Genomic DNA, 21,481 nt, shown 5'->3' with positions numbered 1-21,481 from the left:
CCTCTTCCATAGCTCAAGTCTGCAGAAACCAACCCTCCCAGGACAGAGAAACCTGGAGAATTAACTACGCCAGGGACAAAACACAAAGTACTCAATAGGCATATTATCATCACCTCATACCCTGGCACAAAAGTTGTCCCAGCCGACCCAGAGAAGGAACACTGTCGCTAACTCCTGTTTTCCCATTTTTCCATTAGATTGGAAAACCTCTTCTTAACTAGGTATTGTGGTTCTTGTCACCACGTAGCCTTGACCCATGGGCTGCTCACATCTAGAGAGTAGTTTCTGCAGCACTTGCTGATTGACCAGGGGGCTCCCTCCTCCCCTCCATGAGTGGGTGGACCCCACTTTTTCATCGTAGTTGTGATGCACTTGTCACTGTTCTGGAGGGAGGCCACTCCCTCCACTAAAGGGGCGAAGTGGTTGTTTTCAGCTCATGAAGGAGCCCATCCTTTGGAAGCACGGGAATCTACGGGAAGTGCTGATCCTCATGGACCAGAGCGCCTGGGACTCCAACGCCACGCTGAGGCAAATGGCCATCCGAGGGCTTGGTAACACAGCTTCTGGAGCCCCTCACAAGGTGAAAGGAGCATGGGGCTGGGGGACATTTAAGTAGAGTTGAAGATAATGATTAACTAACCCACTCCTCATGGTTACCTAGAAATTCAGTAAAAATCCTAATATATTGTTACAGTGGTGTTTCTCTGGTGGAAAAACCCAGGACCTTAACCGAATTCTAATTTCCTTGCCGGGAGCCCCCTACCCTAGTCCACCTGCATGTAGAACGGTTTTCAAGATTAAGAGAACTTATTTCAAAATAGGTGAAGAAGCATAAGCAGATAATATTAGAATCTATCATCAGAGGCCTGTACCACTTGGCCCGCACCGAAGTCGTCTGTGAAAGCTTGAAGGCTCTAAAAAAGATCCTGGAGCTGCTCACAGACCGAGACGTGAGCTTCTACTTCAAAGAGATAGTGCTGCAAACGAGAACCTTCTTTGAAGACGTAAGTGAGCCTGTTCAGGAATCTTCCCTCCCCAGAAGTGAGCGAACAGAAAGGTTCAGGTAGTGCGTGTAGCAGGCAATGTCGTGTGCCATCTGGATTCCTCGGCCTTCCCTTGGGTGTCCCGTGTTGCCTTCCTGGGTCTGCCTCTGCCTGAGGGTCCTCTCTGGCTGGGGAATCATGATCGCTCTGAGCAGCGGGGAGCAGACGTGTTGGGGGAGAACCCTCAAGAAATAAGAAATGCGAGCTTGCAGATAAACTCCCCAGCTTTCTCCCCCGACAGAAAGATTGAGCCCCACTTGCCCATAAGGGAAATACACTCTTTAATATTCCCTTTTTGTAGTTTTCCCCTCTTCCCTTATTCCCACAGATTATGACAATACTCAACAGAGAACAGGGCCCATATAAGGGCCTTGTCACCTCCAGTGCTCTTCTCCACTTCCAAGATTCAAAGTTTCAAATGCTCGTGTGGTTCATTTAATCTGGGAGTCAGGATACACCACAGCCTGAGGGCCAAACCCTGCCCAGAGCATCTTTTCGTAAACTAAGTTTTATGCGCACAGCCATGCTCCTTGGTGACGTGTTGTCTATGGCTGCTTTCACACTTCATCTGCAGAGTTGATCAGTTGTTACAGAAACCATATGGCCCCCAAAGTCTAAATTATTTACTGACTGACCTTTTACAGAAAAAGCTTCTGTAAAAGCCCCAATCTAGTCAATAACCTAGAAATCAATTTCAAAAAAAAAAAAAAAAAGATCCATCAGTGACCCTCGACAAAGGAAAGTCATTTTCCTTCATGCCTTCCAGAAAACTAGATTTTATTATTTGTTTTTGGTTTATTCATTGTCATCAATGTAAAAATCTATTTCCCCTCCAACTTATCTATTTTTGTGACTGAAACCTGTTTCCTCATGTTGTGTTGTCAGAGGAGATGGAAAACTGCTGGTTTCCTCCTTTTCAAAATTAAGGCTTGATTAAATTACCTTTCTACCTTCCAGTCTCCAGACTGAAAAGTCTTCATTTCCTCCATTATTCATCATAAACCTAATTTTTCAGCTCTTTAAATATTTCACAAGCCAGCCACTGTGTTGTGTCTCTAGATGTGGCCTGCACACCACTGAATACGACCTAAAGAAAAATTACCTCTCAGGTCTGATTTTTTCCCATTTATCTACTCCAATTTTTTTTTTTTTTTAAATCTTGCCCTTTCTTCTTGACTCCTTGGCAATTTTTTCACCATGGAAGCCTCTAGATTTTAATCTGCAATATATGCCCACAGTCAATAATTCTGCAGTTGTGCATTTTTCAGTTTCCGTTATTTCGTTCCTAAACTTTGAAAACTTTGAAAGCAGCTTTCTGCTGGTTTCCAGCTACTTTCTCAAAAGTATCAACATTTCTTTTAATTCTCATTTGGTCCTCAAAACTGTTTATGTGGCTCCCACTCAACATAGTATCTTCTGTAAAATAACAAAGATGTTCTTTTCTTCATTACACAGATGATTGATGGCAACAAAGGGCTGAAGTCTCCCCCACAGAGCCCCCCGCCCCGTCTGTTAGCTTCCTGGGGTTCTTGTGGATCCAGTGATGAGAGATCTTTTGGATCTGAGCTTTCAATAATCACCTACGAGTTTTGTGGTCAAGATCATGTTTCTCAGTCTTATGCAGAAGACAAAAAAACTGAAGTCTTGCCGGTTGTTAGGTTAGAACTTTGTCATCCTCAGGAGGTATCAGTTTCATCGTATTTGTATCAAAGCAAAGTTTGGTAAAAACTTAGGACTTAGTAATGACATGCTATTCATTCTCTGCTAATGCTCTCTTCCCACAAATAAATTTAACTATACTTTATGAAACTTTGCCCCAAGAGTTTTCTATAGATTAAGCATGCAATTCTGTAATTGCCAAGTTTATCCCCTCCTCCCTTTCTTTCAATATTTAAGCACTTTCTTGGAATTCTCAAACATGGTGACCCTTCAGTAAAATGGTAGAACAGAAAATATGGCTGCCACCCCACGTGCCAGGCCCTCTTCCATCCTGTCTCTGCACTGACCCCGAAGTCACCTTCCTGTGTGTGACTCCATTTTCTCAACTCGAAACAAGGACACTAAACTCTAGTATCGCCACCAGAACACACAACCGGTTCGTTGCTTCTTTTCTGCTTTTTCCTATCATTCCTTGACCTATCATTAGGTCCTATCATTTGATTTCAAAAAATTTAAAAGAGTTTGAAAAAAAGTAAATAGCTTTCTACCTTTTTGGTGTTTTATAATTGGTTTGTCTTCTTTTTCTAAAAAGAGACCTTTAGGGGCGCCTGGGTGGCTCAGTCAGTTAAACGTCTGCCTTCAGCCTCAAGTCATGATCCCCGGGTCCTGGGATCAAGCTCTGTATCAGGCTCCCTACTCAGTAAAGAGCCTGCTTCTCTCTCGCTCTCTCTCTCTATCTGCTAAATAAATAATCATTTTTTAAAAATAAAATAAAATAAAAAGAGACATTTCAAGGCACCTGGCTGGCTTAGTCAGTAGAGCATGCAACTCTTTGGATGTGGAGAGTCCTTAAAAATAAAATATTTTCTAAATAAATAAATAAATGGGGGTGCCTGTGTGGCTCAGTTGGTTAATCATCCAGCTCTTGGTTTCGGCTCAGGTCATGATCTCAGGGTCATTGAGACTGAACTTCATGCTCAACAGGAAGTCTGCTTGAGATTCATTCACTCCATTTCTCTCTCCCTTCTGCTCTGCCCCTACCCTGCTCTCGAACACTCATGCTCTCTTTCACAGATAAATAAATAAATAGTCTTTTAAAATAAATAAATGGACCTTTTAAAAATATATCCCGACCTCATTCCTAGTACATTTAAACATTTCTACTTCCGTTGCTTCCATTATATAAGGCCATGTCTCGTGTATTCATTTAACTTTTCTGGCTTTATCCCAACCTGCCGTCTTTATTTTTTTCTGGAAAATCTTTAACTTCCTTCTTTATGACATTTCTGTTTGTGTGCCCATTTCTGAACATGATGACACGTTCTACCTTGTCATCAAAATCAATACGACTCTCTTTTTTCTTTTCCTCATATTCCTGGGGATGCTTTTCATTGGCCCTTTTTTGTTGCTAATCCAAGATAATATTCTGCTACTCAGGATGACTTCTCTCTTCATCCCTCAGCCTTTACATGGGAATTTTAAACTAGTTTGCTAGACCTAGAAGCAAAAAAAAAAAGAAAGAAAGAAAAACCCCCAGCAAACCCATCAGTGTTTGTTAGAACTCTGAATGGTATCAGCAAAGTGTCTGGAATAACAGGCGGCCATCTTTCTCCACCACCTCACCCTTTGGTTCTTAAAAATCACCCCTACCATCCTGGACAACAAGCAAGAAAATTCCAGAATTTCACATAGGCCAGCATCGGGATAGGCACTTGTTTGTTCATTCTCTGTGTCTGACAACCAGAGCCCAAATTTCTGAGCTGCCTTTAACCCCATTGAAAAGTATTTGGGATCTTGGACAAGAGCCCTGGGCCTTGGGCAATTTAGATTAGAAGCCACAAATCCTATGTCAGTGATAGGTCAGTGATGCGTTCATGCTAATTTGCATAAAATACACAATAAGCAGGAACCCTCCCCGACCTTTTGCTGCCAGTACTCCCTGTTTACCCTTCCTCTGACTATTTCCCTAGTAGCTACTCGAGGACAGGACCCAAGTCTCCCGCTCTAGAGCATCACTTAAACCCAGACCTGTGATCATTTAAACTCACAGTGGGAGTGCACAGCTGCTAGGAATGGAGGAACATTCTTGGCGCACATAGAGGTTGTGACAAGAGCATACCAGCGCCTTCGTCGCAGCCTCCCTTTGCTGACGTGGGACAGGGCAGGTTGGGTGATGGGTGTGAGGGGGGGACTCGCTGGGAAAGGCCTGTGAGGGGGGACTCACCCACGATATGCCTCTGTCACCACAGGAGCAGGATGATGTGAGACTGACTGCCATCTTCTTATTTGAGAATCTGGCATCCCTAACAGGAAGAAGGTGGAAGATATTTTTTGCAGAAGAAATAAAAAAGAGCATGATTTCATTCCTTCTCCACCTCTGGGATCCCAATCCCAAGATCAGAGCTGTAAGTGGCCTCTGCACAGACACCTTTACCTCCTCCTCCCCCCATGGCCAACAAGTGCCAGTAAGTCTGGTCTAGCTGTTCCGGAAGCCAGATCTGAGGCCACCTCTCTCAACGGAACCTGAAAACTGCTTCTTCAACCCTAGGTTCTTTTTTGCCTGCTCTCTCTGTCAGAGATTGAAACTGGGAAGGTGTCAGCCTTGACTTTAAACCCCAAGCATCACTGGTGCCCACTGCCCCTCTCCCACCACCAGGCAGCATCCTTCCCTTCCCATAGAGGATCCAGCCTTATAGACAGTGACTTGGAACGCCCTGTTTCTTAGGCTTGCCGTGATGTCCTGATCATCTGCATCCCTTTCCTGGGCCTTCAGGAACTCTATGGGGTGTTAGATCATCTCCTTGATGGTCAGGATCTACCAAGGGCCAGGGATTTCTACAGGCAATTCTGCGTGAAACTGGTGAGTGTGTTGTAAATGCTGCCTGCAAACGCACAACCCAGAATCCGGGCAAATCCCAAAAAGGCAAACAACACAGCAAGGGATCTGTGGCCACAGTCAGAGCTGGTTTGGAAGGATCCCAACAATTCTTGGTGTCCTGTCCCATTACCCTCCTCTCTTTCCCAAGTCCTGACTGGGGTCTGTTCTCTGAGATTCCTGAAATACACCTGTTAATTAGTCCCACAAGGCCCAGTTCTGTTCTGTTCTTTTCTCTTTCTTTTCTTTTTAAGATTGATATTTATTTGAGAGAGAGAGAGCACAGAAGGGAGGGAAGAGGAAGGGGGAGAGAGAACCTTGGACCCTGTGCTGAGTGCAGAACCTGACACGGGGCTTGATCCCTCGACCCTGATATCAGGACCTGAGCTGAAACCAAGAGTCAGTTGTTTAACCGACTGCACCCCCCCAGGCGCCCCTCAGTGCTTTTCTGATAACCATAACCATAACCATAAGACATCTTCCAGTAGAAAAATTAATGGCTATATGAGTGTTCATAGCCTTTTAGTTTCCTTTTGTAGGACCTACCAGATGCCAAATTTCATGATGGGTCACTTCCCAGTTGTTCTCTTTGTAATATATATCTCTTTTAGGCAAAGAAAAACCAGGAAATCCTGTGGATCCTCCACACACACTCATTCACCTTCTTCAGCAGCAACTGGGAGATGATCCGGAGCACTGCTGTCAAACTCACAGGTGAGGGCACATCCACTCTCCCTACTGAGGTGAGTCTGCTCCTTCCCATCTAGTTTTGCTTCAACAGGAAACTATTCCACCATGAACACGGGCATGACTGGGATGACAACAACCAAAAAATGCAAGAAAGGAATTCATCTTGTGTCTTGGAATATCTTCCCACAAAGGAACCTGTGCAAATGAAAACTTGTAGCATCTTCTGACTTCCCAATACCTCCTCTCCTCCCATTAACCCCTCCCCCTTCATGGGCCCTCCATGCCTCTTCTAGTTCCAAGTCATCACTCCTTCTTATGCCCAAGTCTTTACCCTGAGCCTGCTGCCATGCCTGAATGCTTCCTTTGCATCATCCCTTAACATAAGCCATAGTAAACCTTCTAAGCTCAGCTGAAGCCGAGAGCTTTAGTAGCTACATGACACAAGTGGAAAATGTGTTGGTGAAGAGACCAGGAGATCTTGGCTCCACTATATGATTCTGGACAATTCACTTAACCTCTCTGTGTTGTCTCTTTGTCTGATCTATGAAATAAAAGAGGAACGTAAGTGAATCCCTGAGGATCCTTCTATTATGAAATTCTAAATTTTATCATGACGCCTATCCCAACTTATCCAGTCTAACTTGAACAGACCTACTCTCTTGGCCACCTTTAAGACTGAGTTAAAACCTAAGGATTTTTTATTGGATCATATGACTGATCCCTCCAGCTATACTGTAAACTTTCTGAAGACAATGATCTTATCTTGCGCACGTTTGAAACCCGGACTACAACTGGCATCCCCTGGGAGGACACTGAGTGACCTTTCCCAGTACACATTGGTGAGGGACCACTTTCAGACATGGCACTCAAGGCCCAGGAAACATCACCCTGGCATTGTTCTGGGGTCACAAAAAGACTCAGAGAATTTGCTCACTCACCAGCCAGACCACTTAACTTCTGACCAGGTGCAGAGTCTGACCAGACACGCTTTTCATGGCCTCTTCCTCTATAATGAAATTAGTATTTTTTTTCCCCTGTTGATTTTAGATGCCATTGTTCTCAATTTGACAAACCAATATGTGCAGTTATTAGATAAAGAACAACTAACCACACGTGAGTACCAACCCTGGTTTCTGATCAGCATGTTGTTAAAGACCTATCTTTGAGAAAGAAAAGCTAATGCTGCACCAAGTTCCCTGTTAGCCCAGAAACTGAAAATCCTAGTACCTCATGACTGTCTCTGATGTTCCCTAGATCCTGGAATTTCTCCCAAGAATAAAGCAACCCCCAAGCCCAGTCCTTTGCAGGCATCATTCCCAAAAGACTGTTGTTTTCTGATTGCCTGTAAACCTACTGATTACTAGGTCAAGATCTTCTCTCCTGCTCTCCGACTGTTAAAATAGATTCCCAACTTGCAGAGTTAAGCCCTACCCATTGGGATAGAACATAAGCCTGGAGGCCCCAGATCCACATAGAGCTTGACATGGAGCCTCCTGCCGTGACATAGCTTGAGCCTCGCCTTTCTTCGTTCACTGAACTCCGCATTCGTCCTCTTTCAGGGCTCCAAGCACTTCGGCAAGACCCCTGCATCAGCGTCCAGAGAGCAGCTGAAGCTGCCTTGCAGACCCTCCTGAGAAGGTGTAAAGAGCTAGGCATCCTTCTGTAAACCATCAAGAAATAAACAGCTAGGCTTTTTCTACAACTGACTCCTGTCTTCATCCTTACAACCTTCAAACTGGCAGCATCTTGAGGAAAGAGATGGTGCCTAGCCTGGGGAGCTTGAAATGATGATATATTCCTTACCCTCCAGGGTCCCCCTGCCGACTTCCATTAGTAAAACGTAAATCCCACAAATTCACTTGAGCGATAACCTGTGATTTGTGTGGTGCCGACCACACAGCTTTGTGAAGGTTACCCCTCTATCTTGGGAAGCTTATGTCCCAGCAGATGTCAAAAAATGACAGAAGCTGAAACAATTCTGCCATTAAGGAGTGGGCCACTGTTATTTCCACACAGAACCCTGTCCTTTATTATCTCTGCAGCCTTGAATTACTGCCCACACTCTTCACTTTCTAAAAAGCAGTCTTATGATAAATTTTAACCTGTGTGTTCTTTCTCGGGCTGTAATTTCTGTGTCGAGACTATGTCAGGTGTTTTTCTACAAAAAACCCACTCCTACATTGTATTAAATCTCATAGTTTCCTTTCTATTGTTATTCCAAAACATTCCTTCCTCTGAATGGCAGGTGTGCATGGGTGTGTTTGGGGAGGAGGAAGTGTTTGAGTGTGTGTGTGTGTGTTTGTGAGAGAGAGAGAGAGAGAGAGAGAGAGAGAACATGGATGTGTTAACCTTCCTTACAACATTTGAATCATAACTCCCCACTCTTTTTCCCAATGCCTACATGAAAGTTCACATACATGAAATTATATACATAACAAGAAGCTTCCAACACAGAGGCTGGCCCTTGTTGAATACCACCACCATCACCATCATTCATTAGCAACATTATTAATCCAGTGCATTCCTTTCTAAATTCCTATTACCTATATTTTAACATCCTCATTCTCAACCTCTTTGGGGGAACACTTTTTGTTCCTACAAGACCTGCTAGGGACCAGATGAATCTTTTGGGTCCGAGAATATGAATTGAGTCCATTTATTCATTCATTTAACAAATAGTAATTGAGTGCTTAAAATTTATAGGGCACTATTATAGCCACCAGGGCTATGACTATGATGAAAATAAACAAAAATCCTACCGTTATGGAACTTAGAGGTTACAAACTCCGTGTATAAATTGCAGAGGATGAAGCCAGTCTCCTGGATGGCCCCCCATGATTCCTGCCTCTGGTATTCATCTAATCCTCTCCCATAATGAATAGAAATGACCTGTGTGATCAATACAATATTTCAGAAATTACAAAATGTGGACTTCCAAGGTAAGGTTATAAATGGTATCGAATTCTCTTGAATCACTCTGGGAGAAGCCAACTGTCATGTAAGGGAAACACTCAAGCAGTCCAAAAAGAGCTCTGTGTGGCAAAGAACAGATGCTCCTACAAACAACCAGAGCTAACTTCCTAGGTATGTTCATGTGCTCATCTTGGAAATGGATCCATGACCCCCACTCTGAAAATCTTCAAACGATGAAAGCCATCATTTGATACATGACTAGATTATGAGATAAAATACAGAAGGCCCAATTAAATTTGAATTTCGGGTGAACCATGCATATTTTTTAGTTAAGTATGAGATTATTACACTGAAAAAAATTTATTGTTTATCTAAAATTAAAATTTAGCTGAGCATCTTATATTTTTATTTGCTAAGTCTGGCAACCCTACTTCAATCTAATGGGAGTCCTGAGCCAGAATCACTTAACTGAACTATGGAATTCTTGAACCACAAAACTGTATGAGATAATAAGTCTTTGTTGTTTTAAGCTGCTAAGTTTGGGGGTAATTTTCTGTGCCCCAGTGGGTAACTATTACACAAAGAGTCCATGGTCCCTCCAAAGTTGTATACAAATTTCTGTATAATTGTGTAGGTGCATTTTCAGGGTAATGGCTTTCATTAAATTCTTAATGGAGTCTGAAGCTATTCCCAAGCATAACATATATGAAACAGAGCAAGAAAAAGAAAGTGAAAGCTATGGGTTTAGTGGGCCTCTTTTGGCAGGTTATCTCAAGTCAAAAGACTTTCAAAATAGCACTGTCCACTAGCACTTTCTGCAATGATGGATACATTCTGTATCTGCACTGACTAATATGGTAGCCACTAACCACATATGGTAACTGAGATCTTGAAATGTAGCTACTCTGTCTGAGGAATTAACATTTTAAGTTTAAGTAACCATATGTAGCTAGTAGCCACTGTATTACACAAGAGAGTTTCCAAAATGGGGCAGAGTCCTAAGAGAATTTGAGCTGAGCACCTCAGAACTATAGGGCGATCTCAACAATGAGTATAAATCGACTGACACAGGACCTTGTCTGATACTAATTTATATATCTCCACTATTACTCTCCATCCCTCCTACCATCCAACAAAGAGCCTTCCTAATCACTGATTGATAGAAATTAGGTAGAATGCAGTATTAATAGTGTTCCATGGTGAGAGATGGGAGCTACACTTGTAGTAAGCACAGCATAACATATAGACTTGTTGAATCACTGTTGTACACCTGAAACTAAAGTGCCATTGTATGTCAACTGTACTTCAACTTAAAAATAAAAGAAACTATGTAGAACAGCCACATGAAACCCACATTGCCACTGAAACTTTATCTGTCTAAACCCTAATCTTAGAAGGATTCTTTCTTGACAAGAATACCCAACACATTTTTTTTAAGATTTTATTTATTTCTTTGACAGTGAGAGAGATCAAAAGTAGGCAGAGAGGCAGGCAGAGAGAGGGGAGGAAAGCAGGCTCCCCCCCTGAGCAGAGAGCCCCATGCGGGCTCGATTCCAGGAACCTGAGACCATGACCTGAGCCGAAGGCAGAGGTTTAACCCACTGAGCCACCCAGGTGCCCCTACCCAACATATTTTTATCACATCCCAACAACAGCCCTTACAAGCTGTGTGACTTGGGGGAAACCATTTAACCTACCTCTTTGTACTTTAATTTCCACATCTGTAAAATTAGGATAATAATATCTACTTCAAGGTGCTGTTGTGGGGATTAAATGTATTCATATAAGAGTAAAGCAGTTAGAAACCTGGCCCAGGATCATGGTTAAGTTAATGTTACCTATGCCATATAAATATTAATAACATGAACAAATGTATCATTAGACTCACAAATACTAATGTAAACTCAGCAATTGGTATCTAAAGTCAACTGATTTTCCCACCTCTGTGGGGCCTTGTTCCTGGCCCTGTGCATGTTGCTGCCCTCCTTGGGAAGCTGAAAAGGAAGCTGCCCCCACCCCCCAAGCACCCAACCCCCATTCCTCCAGTCAGAAGATCCCAGCTCAGCAGCTGTTATTCCTGCTGTGGCTGTCTCAGAGTCCTTGCAGCAGTCCTTGACTGCTCTCACACCACACTAGCCACAGGCTCAGTGGCAGGAAAAGTTTAGATCTCTTCACTCTCCCCAACTATTATTGCTATTAATCCCTCCCTCACAGAGTTGTCCCCAGCCTGTCTTGAAGCCTCTCTTGCCAGTCAGTCCTCTAACAGGTTCCTCTCTGTGGTTCAAACACATGCATATCACCCATGGGAGAAACACTTCTGGAAGGTCTTGGGGAAATTTGAGTTACAGAGGAAAAGCATGTTGAAGAGCCACTGAAGAAATCGACAGATTCCTCACTCCTGTTGCTTGCCTCACAATTATTTAGACAAATAATCATTTTTAAACTCATGTTTATTTTAGGCTAGAAATGCTTAATGAGCTCGCACTTCTTTAACGGTCTCAAAAGCACTTGTTTTGCAATTCAGTACTCTTGCCCTTTGACCCAACAGTGAGAGCCAGGGCTCTGCTGGTAAATCAGGGACATTTAGTTTGGCTGACCCTGCTAAAAACTGTTTTACCAGAAAAGAGGAGAACAAAGATCACAGATGAGAAGAAAGAAATGGGTTTCCAGGGAAAGAAGCCAGGGGAATTGCTTAATTGGCATTGTCCCTGCACAGCTCTAGTTCTAAAGGATAAACTACAAGACTAGGTTCCAGAAGAATCGGGAACCCTCAAGAAACTCTGAGATTGTAACAAAAATTTTCTAATAACATTTTTTAATTACTAGATTTAGCCCCCAACGCCACCATTATCCTTCAGATTACCTAAGTATGTCACGAGACAATACATGGTCCACTGAACATGGTAAGAACCTGTGAGCTGATCAAGAGCCTTTCGTCTAGAGCCCTGACAGCAACTTTCTGACGAGCAATTTTATCTGGCTGCACTCTGGGAATTATTTCTTAGAATTTCTCTTTCTTACTCATTTTTTGCAGATATCTCTAAAACTGGGACAGTAGAAAACATATTGAGTCAAGACCAATCTGAGGGGAAGACAATGGGATTCATTACAATAATGTGTGTGTGTGTGTGTGTGTGTGTGTGTGTGTGTGTAAAATGGACAAGTCACGATATGAGAAATGGCATTTGCTTCTTACTTCTCCTTTATCAAACTTTATTTACCCAACAAAACATCCTTACTTATTTGTATTCCTTCTGGACAAACTGTCCTGGATTTTATGTGTTGAATTATGTGGTTATCCTGAAAGCAAGATAAATTTGGAGAACACAATTTTATAAATATATGTGACTCATAGCTTCTTTTTCAATTTGGGAGTCACCAAAAAACACAAGATAAGAAATCCTTCTGCATTACCTACCACTTCCTCCAAATATTCTCAGAGGTAAATCCTGAGGATTAAATTGACCAATGTCCTAAGACCTTCTTAACTGCACAGTGGTCAAAAAGAGGCCCTGTCTTGGAGTTGGAGAGCCTGGAGAATTGCTTATCTGCCTGAAAGATAGGTTAGCTAGGACTCGTTTAATTTTTTAGAGAGAGTAGAGGGGGGATAAGAACTTTTTGTTAGAGGTGCCTGGGGGACTCAGTCAGTTAAGTACCTGCCTTTGGCTCAGGTTTTGATCTCAGGATCTTGGGATCAAGCCCCACATAGGTCTCCCTGCTCAGCAGGGAGTCTGCTTGTCCCTCTGCTTCTGCCATCTGCCCCACCACCACCACTTGCCCCTTGGCTCGTGCTCTCTTTCATCATCTCTCTCTCTCTCAAATAAATATATAAAATATTAAAAAAAAAGAAAAGACAACAACAACAGGGAATTGATCTTTACCCTGATCCCAGTGGAATCATAATAAAATCTTTAATTACCCCACATCCAACCATTGGAGGTTCTGCTCAGGTCTGTAGATGAGGGTAGATAGGCTTATGGGCATGGCCGTTTTGTAGTCTATGACATTCTAACAAAGATAGAATGAAACCCCATCTGACTATAGCAGGAAGGTTTTATTAAGAAATAAAAATGGCAGAGTACCTGGGAGGCTCAGTTGTTAAACATCTGCCTTTGGCTCAGATCATGATTCTAGGGTCCTGGGATCAAGTCCCACATCGGGCTCCCTGCTCAGAGAGAGGCCTGCTTCTCCCACTCACTCTTACTCCTCCTGCTTGTGTTCCATCTCTCACTATCTCTGGCTCTCTTTCTGTCAAATAAATAAATAAAATCTTAAAAAAAATAAAAATGGCTAAATGGCAAAGAGCCATTGAATGACAAACCAAATTATACTGTATCTGGAAGATAGTGGGTGGCCAGAAGAAATTCTTAATCAAGGCAGTAAAATGATAAAATCAGTACTTTAGCATGTGACTAAGAGAGTAGATAAACTGGTAAATCAGAAAGTAGTGATGGGTTTTTGGACTAAGGAAATATTATAAGAATAAATGACAGGGACATTTACTAGTAAGGAGATTGAATTAGTAAGAAAAAACCTGCCAACAAACAAAAGTCCAGGACCAGACAGCTTCACTGTTGAATTATACCAAACATTTAAAGAATTAACACTAATCCTTTCAAACTCCTCCAAAAAATACAGAAAAGAAGGGAACACTTCCAAACTCATTTTATGAACCCAGAATTACTCTGATACCAAGCCCAGAATGGAAGACACAGGAAAATTGCAGACCCTGCTGAATGCAGATGTGAAAATCTTCCACAAAATATTGACAAACTAAATTCAAGCACATTTAAAGGACCCTACACCATGATCAAATGGAATTTGTCATAATTTAGTTCCCAGGGATCTCAATCATCTTTCTCTTCTATATCACACCAGCTCATTGCATTGAAGACAGTACACTGATTGGACCAAATTAAAAAGAAATAGCAGCTATTCTAGACTTCCTGATAGGACATTTGCATATCAGAGGGTGGGACACAAATCTGACTAAATTCAGGGACCTCAGTGAAATTTTTAGGATGCCAGTGTCTAGGCATGTCAAGATACTCTATCTGAGGTGAAGGATGGGGTGTTGCATCTGGCCCCTCCTACCAACCAATAAAGGCACAATGCCTACTGGACCTCTTTGGATTTTAGAGGCAACATATTCCTCAGTTGGGTATGTTACTTCAGTCCACTCATGGACTGGCCCCAAAGCTGCCAGTGTTGAGTGGATCATAGAATAAGAAAAGGTTCTCAGCAGATCCAGGCTGGTCTGAAGCTGCTGTGCTCGTGGGCGGGAGGATCCAACACATCCAGTGGTGCTTGAAGTGTTGGTGGCAGATAGAAGTGCTGTTTAGAGCCTTTGGTGGGACCCTATAGGGGAATCCCAGTCTAGGGCCTTAAGATTTTGAAATAAATCCCTGCCATTCTCCACAAATAACTACTTTCCTATTGAGAAAGCATTCTTGGGCTGCTAGTAGACCTTAGTAGAGCCTGAATGCTTAATCAGGGACCACCAAGTTACCATGCAACCTGAGCTGCCATCACTAACTGGATATTATCTGACACCCCAAGTCATAAAGTTGGGCATGCACAGCAGCACTCCATCATCAAATAGAAGTGATCAGGCCCAAGCAGGTCCTAAAGGTACAAGTTACATGAGGAAGTAACCCAAACTATCCTTATTCCAGCTACACTGCTTTCTGTCTCTCAGTGTGCACCTGTGGCCTCATGGGGATTTTCCCACTAATCAGTTGACAGAGGAAGAGAAAACTCAGGCCTGGTTTCAGGTAGTTCTGTGCAATATGCAGTCACGACATGACTAGAATTTATACGAGGGGTTTCTGGATCTACTATTTGCAGATGGTAGATAGGGGAACTTCTTAAACTCCACAATCACTGAGACAACTCCTTATAATAAATATATAATATACATATATTTTAGATCGAGAGAGAAAGATAGGTTCTCTTTCTCTGGAGAGCCCTAATACACTCTACTTATATATATCCTACTTACATAGGTTTCTTTTATACTAGTCAGAGGAAAATTGGAATAGCTATATGAGTACCAGACAAAGCAGACTTCAACACAAAGAACACATCAGAGATAAAGAGACTTTTCATGGCAATAAATGGGTCACGTCATCAAGAGGACATAATGACCCTGAAAGTTTATGTACCTAATAACAGAACTTTAAATTAGATGAAGCAGATACTGATAGAATTGCAAGGAGGAGATAAGTCCACATGGTTGGAGATGTCAGCACTCTCAATAACGGATAGAACAACCTGACTGAACATCAACAAGGTTATAGGAGACTTGAACAAGACCATCAACCAACCTGACCTTATTGACATGTGTGGAACACGCCACTGATCAGCAGAATGCAACTTCCTTTCAAGTATACATTGATTATTCACCAGATATTCACCAGATTTTGGGCCCCGAAACAAATCTCTGTAAATTGAAAAGGATTGAAATCATATAAAGCAGATTCTATTAACTACAATGGTACTGAACTAGAAATCAATAACAGAAAGATATCTTAAAGTCTCCAAAATATTTAGAAAGTTAAGTGTTATTTAATAAAATAAGCCAGTGTTTAGTAAAGCTCCATATGCTCAAGGTCAAATTTTAACAGTCCCATTTTCAAGTGCATATACGCTTAGACCCACTCAAACACATACACGCCCATATACACAGTATAGATTAAAGAAGCACTAGAGCTCCAAAAATTTATTCCAATCCATTTTAAAAGATCAGTTTGAGAAATTCATCATTTTTATACAGCTGACTCTTTTTGAACAGTTACAGAAGTTTACTACTGACTTTTTATTACAGCAAAAAAAAAAAAAATCTAATCCTGAATGTTGGTTTATTTTGAATGGGACAAGTATAGCAAAAATTTGAGAATCTGTTAAGGTTTTATATCAATGAAAAGTGCTATTACCATCTGTAACACATCAAAATAGTGGTTAAGAATATGATTAACTAAACCAAAGGGCTTGGATTTGAATCCTGGTTCTTGCATTTGCTGTGTGAAGTTCACTAAATTTCTTTGTTTCTCCATGCCACCACGCCTTCATTTCTAAAATGAAGCTAATTATTGTAGTTATTCATAGTGTTGTTAAACTGATTAAATGAGTTAATATCTATAAAGTTCTCACAGCAAGGACTGGCACTAATAAGCAACATAGAAGTTTTAGGTTTAAATATTAATTTTGCTCTTTTCTGGGATTCAGATCTTTGCATTCCACATCCCAAGACTGGGTTCCAACATTCCTTCTCAGAAGAGATCGTACGTCCTAGTCTGAGTTGCTTAGAACCCGTATTGGGCATCTGAAGCACTGCCGTGATAATATGAGAGAAAAATTTCTCCCACAATATGCAGAGAAAATATCTCTGGCTCAATAAATTCATTTTTATATCTTTGCATTACCTGCCAAGATTGCAAAAGGTCAAGCTCAAAGCAACACGTTTGACCATTAATCACAGCACCTCATGGTCTCTGTCATGGGTTAAATCTATCCCCTCAAAATTTGTATGTTGAAACCCTAAACCCCAATATGATGGCATTTGGAGCTGAAGCCTTTGAGAGGTAACTATGTTTAGATGAGGTCAGAGTTCATACAGGTAGAACTCCCCTAGTAGGATTAGTTCCTTCATAAGGAAAGGACGAGACCAGAACGTGCCCTCTTTCCACCAGGTAAGGGCACAGCAAGAAAATAGCTGCTGACAAACCAGGAAGAGAGCCCTCCTTACCAGACACCCAGACTGCAAGGACCTTAATCTCGGACTTCCCACCCTCCAGAATGGTGAAAAGTAAATGTTTGTTTGGTTGGCTGGTTTTTTATTTTTTTAAGTTTACTTACTTAGTTTCAAGTAATCTCTACACCCAAGGTGGGACTCAAACTACAACCCCAAGATCAAGTCACATGCTCTACCAGTTGAATCAGCCGGGCACTTCCAAATATTTATTGTTTCAACCACCCAGGCCATGATATTTCGTTATAGCTGCCAGAACTGACTAGAGTCTTGTTCTTTCTCTCAACAAAATGGGAGAGAATGTTCATCATAGGGTCATAATTCCCAGTCTGCGTCCAAGGGAACTGTGAACACCAGCCACTTCTACTGCTAAAGTAGGAGCATCGATCTCATAATAAACCAGCATCCCAAGATTAACTTTCCCAGAATCTAGGCTTGTATGTCAATGTTTAGACTCGGGAATTTCCAAGTTTCTTGCTTAACTCCTCTGCCTCGTTCTCTACCATGATTTTCAACAGCAAGCTTCTTCTCCCTTAATCAATCTTTCACGGTGACAGTGAGAGGAAATCTGCCATCTTTATTCAAAAGACAAAAAAGAAGAGAAATAAAAGGGACATACTTCCAGGCCGCAAAAGACAAAGCACACCTCTTTAAGGCCAAGTTAGTATTTCAGATACCAGCCCCTATAGGTGTAGCAAGAGCCCCATCCTACAGCTCATTACTCTCCCGAGTCTGGCAAGACACAACTCAAACAACAACCACACATCTACAGCACAGAAAAAAAGGCCAGCACTGCAGTGAGACAAGTAAATGCTACCCTAGGAAGCCATTTCCAGATTAGGTCTTCTGCTAACTAGCTAGGTGACTATAGAAAAATTACTATATTGGGGCACCTGGGAGGCTCAGTCGTTTAAGCATCTGCCTTTGGTTCAAGTCATAATTTCAGGGTTCTGGGATGGAGCCCCACATCAGGCTTCCCAGTCCCTCTCCTCCCCCAGCTCAATGACTTGTGCTCTCTTTCTCTCCCATTCTCTCTCTCAAATAAATAAATAAAAACTTTAAAAAAAATGAAAAAAAAGAAAAGTGACTATAAAATGGACATTTTATTGAGCCAATGTACTGAGCCACAAGAGGCACAGAACCCTCTAAGACAAGTCCCTATCCTTACCAGTCTGGAGGAAGTTTAGGGGCAAGATCTCCTCAAAGGTGCCTTTCTCTCACTTCTAATGAATTCTTTGCACCATGTCCATAGTAAAAAGGCAATAACCATATTTTTAAGAGACTCAAGTTACCTTAGAGGACTCCTTATCATCATACCAAAGTATTTAATGCCATAGAGCTGTAATCGTACAGTTAGTATGCTTGTCCAGTTTGACATTACATCTGACCTCAGGAATTCCTCTTAACGCTCAGTATCTCTGCAGAGAAGAGTTTTCAGACTTGGAGTTCAGTTGGAGCCCTTTATTAAATACTGTCCAAATGTACTTGTGGGTTGCATATAGTCTAATAATACACCAATGCAGAGCCTTTCATGTTGATCACTTTCTTCTGAGGTTTCTGGGAAATTTTTCTTTGATGAGAAAATTTCATTTCACGATTACAGAAAATTCCTTGACCTCTCTGTGCTCCTAGCCGACTTGATCAGTTGGTTATTATATGATGGACACTCATTCTATGGCACATAGGCTTTGTGCCTCGGGTCGACACATCTCTGTCCTGAACATCATTGATCTGCTTTATACCTAAGTGTGCCCCCCACTCCGGATCTTCAGTACAAGTCTCCTCCCCCAAGGATGCGTGCAAATAACTATGATTACAGGGCAGTGCTTTCTGTTTGTCCTTTCACAGGAAATTGTCCTCAGCCTGCGAATCAAAAATAACATTTTATTGTCTTTCTTCTCCTACCCACCTAGTCACCATCAGCCCGTTTCTTCTCAAACAATGACACTCTTTCTATCTGGTCTTGTTAACCCTTGGCTTAAAAAAGCAAATTTCCCTATGTGATTGATGTTTTTAGTGTAAATCTGGAGCTTTGTCTGACAGGAATAAATAAAAAGACAAATTGTAAGTGCTTTGGTTGTCACGGCAGGGAGTCCTATCATGCCATCAAGCTTTCTTGTCCCCAAATGTGTGAGCTGCCTGAAAGACCAAGGTAATTGAAAGGCATGCATATACCTCTGGTTTCTCAGATATTAACGGAAATTGCCTCCTACTGTGGTTGCTTTCTGGCTCAGTGTTCTGAAAGAGAAACAGGTCATTCCATTTCTAGCACAAGTATTGAATGCACTTTAGTCCATCAAGAAGGAAAAATCTTGGTGCACTGGGAGGTAGAAAGACAATGTGGCTGCTGGTTCTGCTAACCCTGTACTGAAAATGACTCTCTTTCTCTCTCTCTCTCTCTCTCTCTCTCTCTCTCTCATTTGTTTTCTCTTATCTGTCCCTCCTCCGTCTCTTTCTTCTACCTCAGTAAAAGAGTAGGTAGAGCCGGTACACCTGAATACTTACTTCATTTCCTACCCAAAGTATGTAACATCTTAGTTTATCTTCAAGTTTATGATGACCTCCTCCACCAGCTATTAGAAAAAATCCAAATGCCTATGGTAGGTTAGTTATTGAGTGAGTGTGTGGGTATAAGAAATTTTGGTGCCCATAGAACGAAAATATAGAACAGATGATAAGCTATGGGGTTCAAAATATTCATTAACACAGACAATTATTATTATTAATATTATATAATATTATTACTTAATTAATTATATAATATTAATTAGTATATAATATTAATACACATAACCAAAAGGTAAAGGCATATAATAACTTGTTTTTGGCAATGCTGGGTACACCATCTGCCCAGCACCGGTAGCTCTGAGTGACTACTGAACAACAAAATGGGTTCACAATTCTCATATGAAGCTGAGATTAGCCATGACATTTCCAGCGCATGTTGGGGGGGGGGTTATCAGATTAAATAGTTAGCTGGCTAGGTGCCAGGTAACTCAGAGTTCCAGTGGTCATTTGTCAGACATTTCTTCTTGCCATTCCATACCCCCACTATACCACACCTAAACATAAGAACCTTCCCTCTGTTTCAAGGGATTGCAAGTGTCCCAGATTGTTGGTGGAGGGGAAGGAGAGTGGTCTGGATGGGGTTCACCAAATCTCAGGGCATTGATAACCAGCACTTCTATTGGTCAGTTATTAGGAAATGTGTGGAGTGTCACAAGAAGTTACTTTCCATTTTGTCTCATTTTATTTCTCCCTCCCTTCTCCTGTGATCCTCTGTTTTGTTTCTTAAATTCCATGTATGAGTGAAATCATATGCTAATAAGGAGGGCGCGTGATGTAATGAACACTGGGTGTTATATACAACTGATGAATCACTGAACCTACCTCTGAAACTAATAATACACTATACATTAATTAATTAATTGAATTTAAATAAAATAATAATTTTTAAAAATACACTCTTCGGAGTGATTAAAAGATCTTCCAAAGCAGCTTCTCTGTTCAGGTGACTTGTTGTGTCCCTTTAAATTGTGAATGATGACTTGTGGAAGTGGCTTTGCTCCCATGTAGTTCCCAGAAGCTTGTGATGGCTAATGCACCAACAATTCCCTCCTCCTCCTCTGTCCCCCACTAGGTCCAGACAACTTCAACTTCAACTATTTCTGCCTTCTCCTCCAAAGTTATATCCCATTCTAACACAGAGGACCCTCACCTGTCCGAGGCAGTGGGAAGGGCAAGCAGGGGAAATTCTCACACTTCCTCCCACATTCGTTATACTGTCAATTTTCCTGTATAAACAGTCCTCCTGTCTTCCCTCAAAGCCTTCTCTTTAGACGCTCAAGAGCTTATTTTCAAAGTTTCAAAACATTTTAGAAGACTTAGTGTTGAAAGTTACTTTCCCCTTGCAGACTCACTGCAATGATTCTAGTTCTTTTACAAGCAACGGTGAAGATCTCTAACTAAAGGAAAGGTCAAGTGTAAGAATGTTCAGAAAAGAAAAAAGGCACAAAATTTAATATTTCCTCAAGATGGCATCTCTCTACAGCCTCATTCACTGCTCTTTCCTTCTCCACCAAGTCTTCACTAAACCCTTACTTTTCCTCCATTAACTCTGGGAAATTTCTTTCTCAAACCTTAGTTGTCAAATCTGCAAATTTCTTTTTTTCAGACTTCATTTGAGCTCTCCTATAGCATTTGATAATGTTGACCATATCATCTGTATTAGTTACAAAAGGAGGGTGGTTGTTCATAAGTAGTAGACATTTAACTCTCTACTAACTTGACAAGAGGAGAAATTATTGGAAGGATACTAATCTCATCCTCCCAAAGAAATTATTTGTTCAGCTCTGTTTTGGGATCTACCTCTTGGGCCTGGCATTTTCAAATCTATCCCCCTACCTAGGTTAGAAATTAACTCCCTAATAACCTCTAACAAATGCTGTTGGCCTCAATTAAACATTTCTGGATATTATTGTTTTCAATCTATTTAAACCTGCCTCCTTGTATTTATTTTATTTTATTTATTGATTTGTGTGTGTGTGTGTG

At 41.5% G+C, this 21,481-nt stretch overlaps 1 protein-coding gene across 4 annotated transcripts in view; it reads left to right on the top strand.

The window, feature by feature from the left end:
• Positions 1-7,954, top strand: part of MROH2B (maestro heat like repeat family member 2B) — a 63,035-nt gene extending 55,081 nt beyond the window's left edge. For 3 of the 4 annotated variants that reach the window (XM_032851395.1, XM_032851393.1, XM_032851394.1), the window contains 7 exons: positions 434-580; positions 822-1,004; positions 4,952-5,107; positions 5,428-5,562; positions 6,189-6,291; positions 7,315-7,380; positions 7,827-7,954. In XM_032851395.1, the coding sequence (XP_032707286.1) occupies positions 434-580; positions 822-1,004; positions 4,952-5,107; positions 5,428-5,562; positions 6,189-6,291; positions 7,315-7,380; positions 7,827-7,933 (897 nt within the window). In that variant the 3' untranslated portion in view covers positions 7,934-7,954. Of the gene's footprint in view, positions 1-433; positions 581-821; positions 1,005-4,951; positions 5,108-5,427; positions 5,563-6,188; positions 6,292-7,314; positions 7,381-7,826 lie in introns of those variants that run through there. The other variant, XR_004381949.1, reaches the window with a different exon arrangement.
• The last annotated feature ends 13,527 nt before the right edge of the window (positions 7,955-21,481 follow it).

This window comes from Lontra canadensis, unplaced genomic scaffold (genome assembly GCF_010015895.1).
Source record: "Lontra canadensis isolate GAN:19392208 unplaced genomic scaffold, GSC_riverotter_1.0 scaffold5, whole genome shotgun sequence".
Classification (NCBI taxonomy): Eukaryota; Metazoa; Chordata; class Mammalia; order Carnivora; family Mustelidae; genus Lontra; species Lontra canadensis.
The sequence above is the reverse complement of the archived record's forward strand: the minus strand, read 5'-3'. Positions and strand labels throughout refer to the sequence as shown.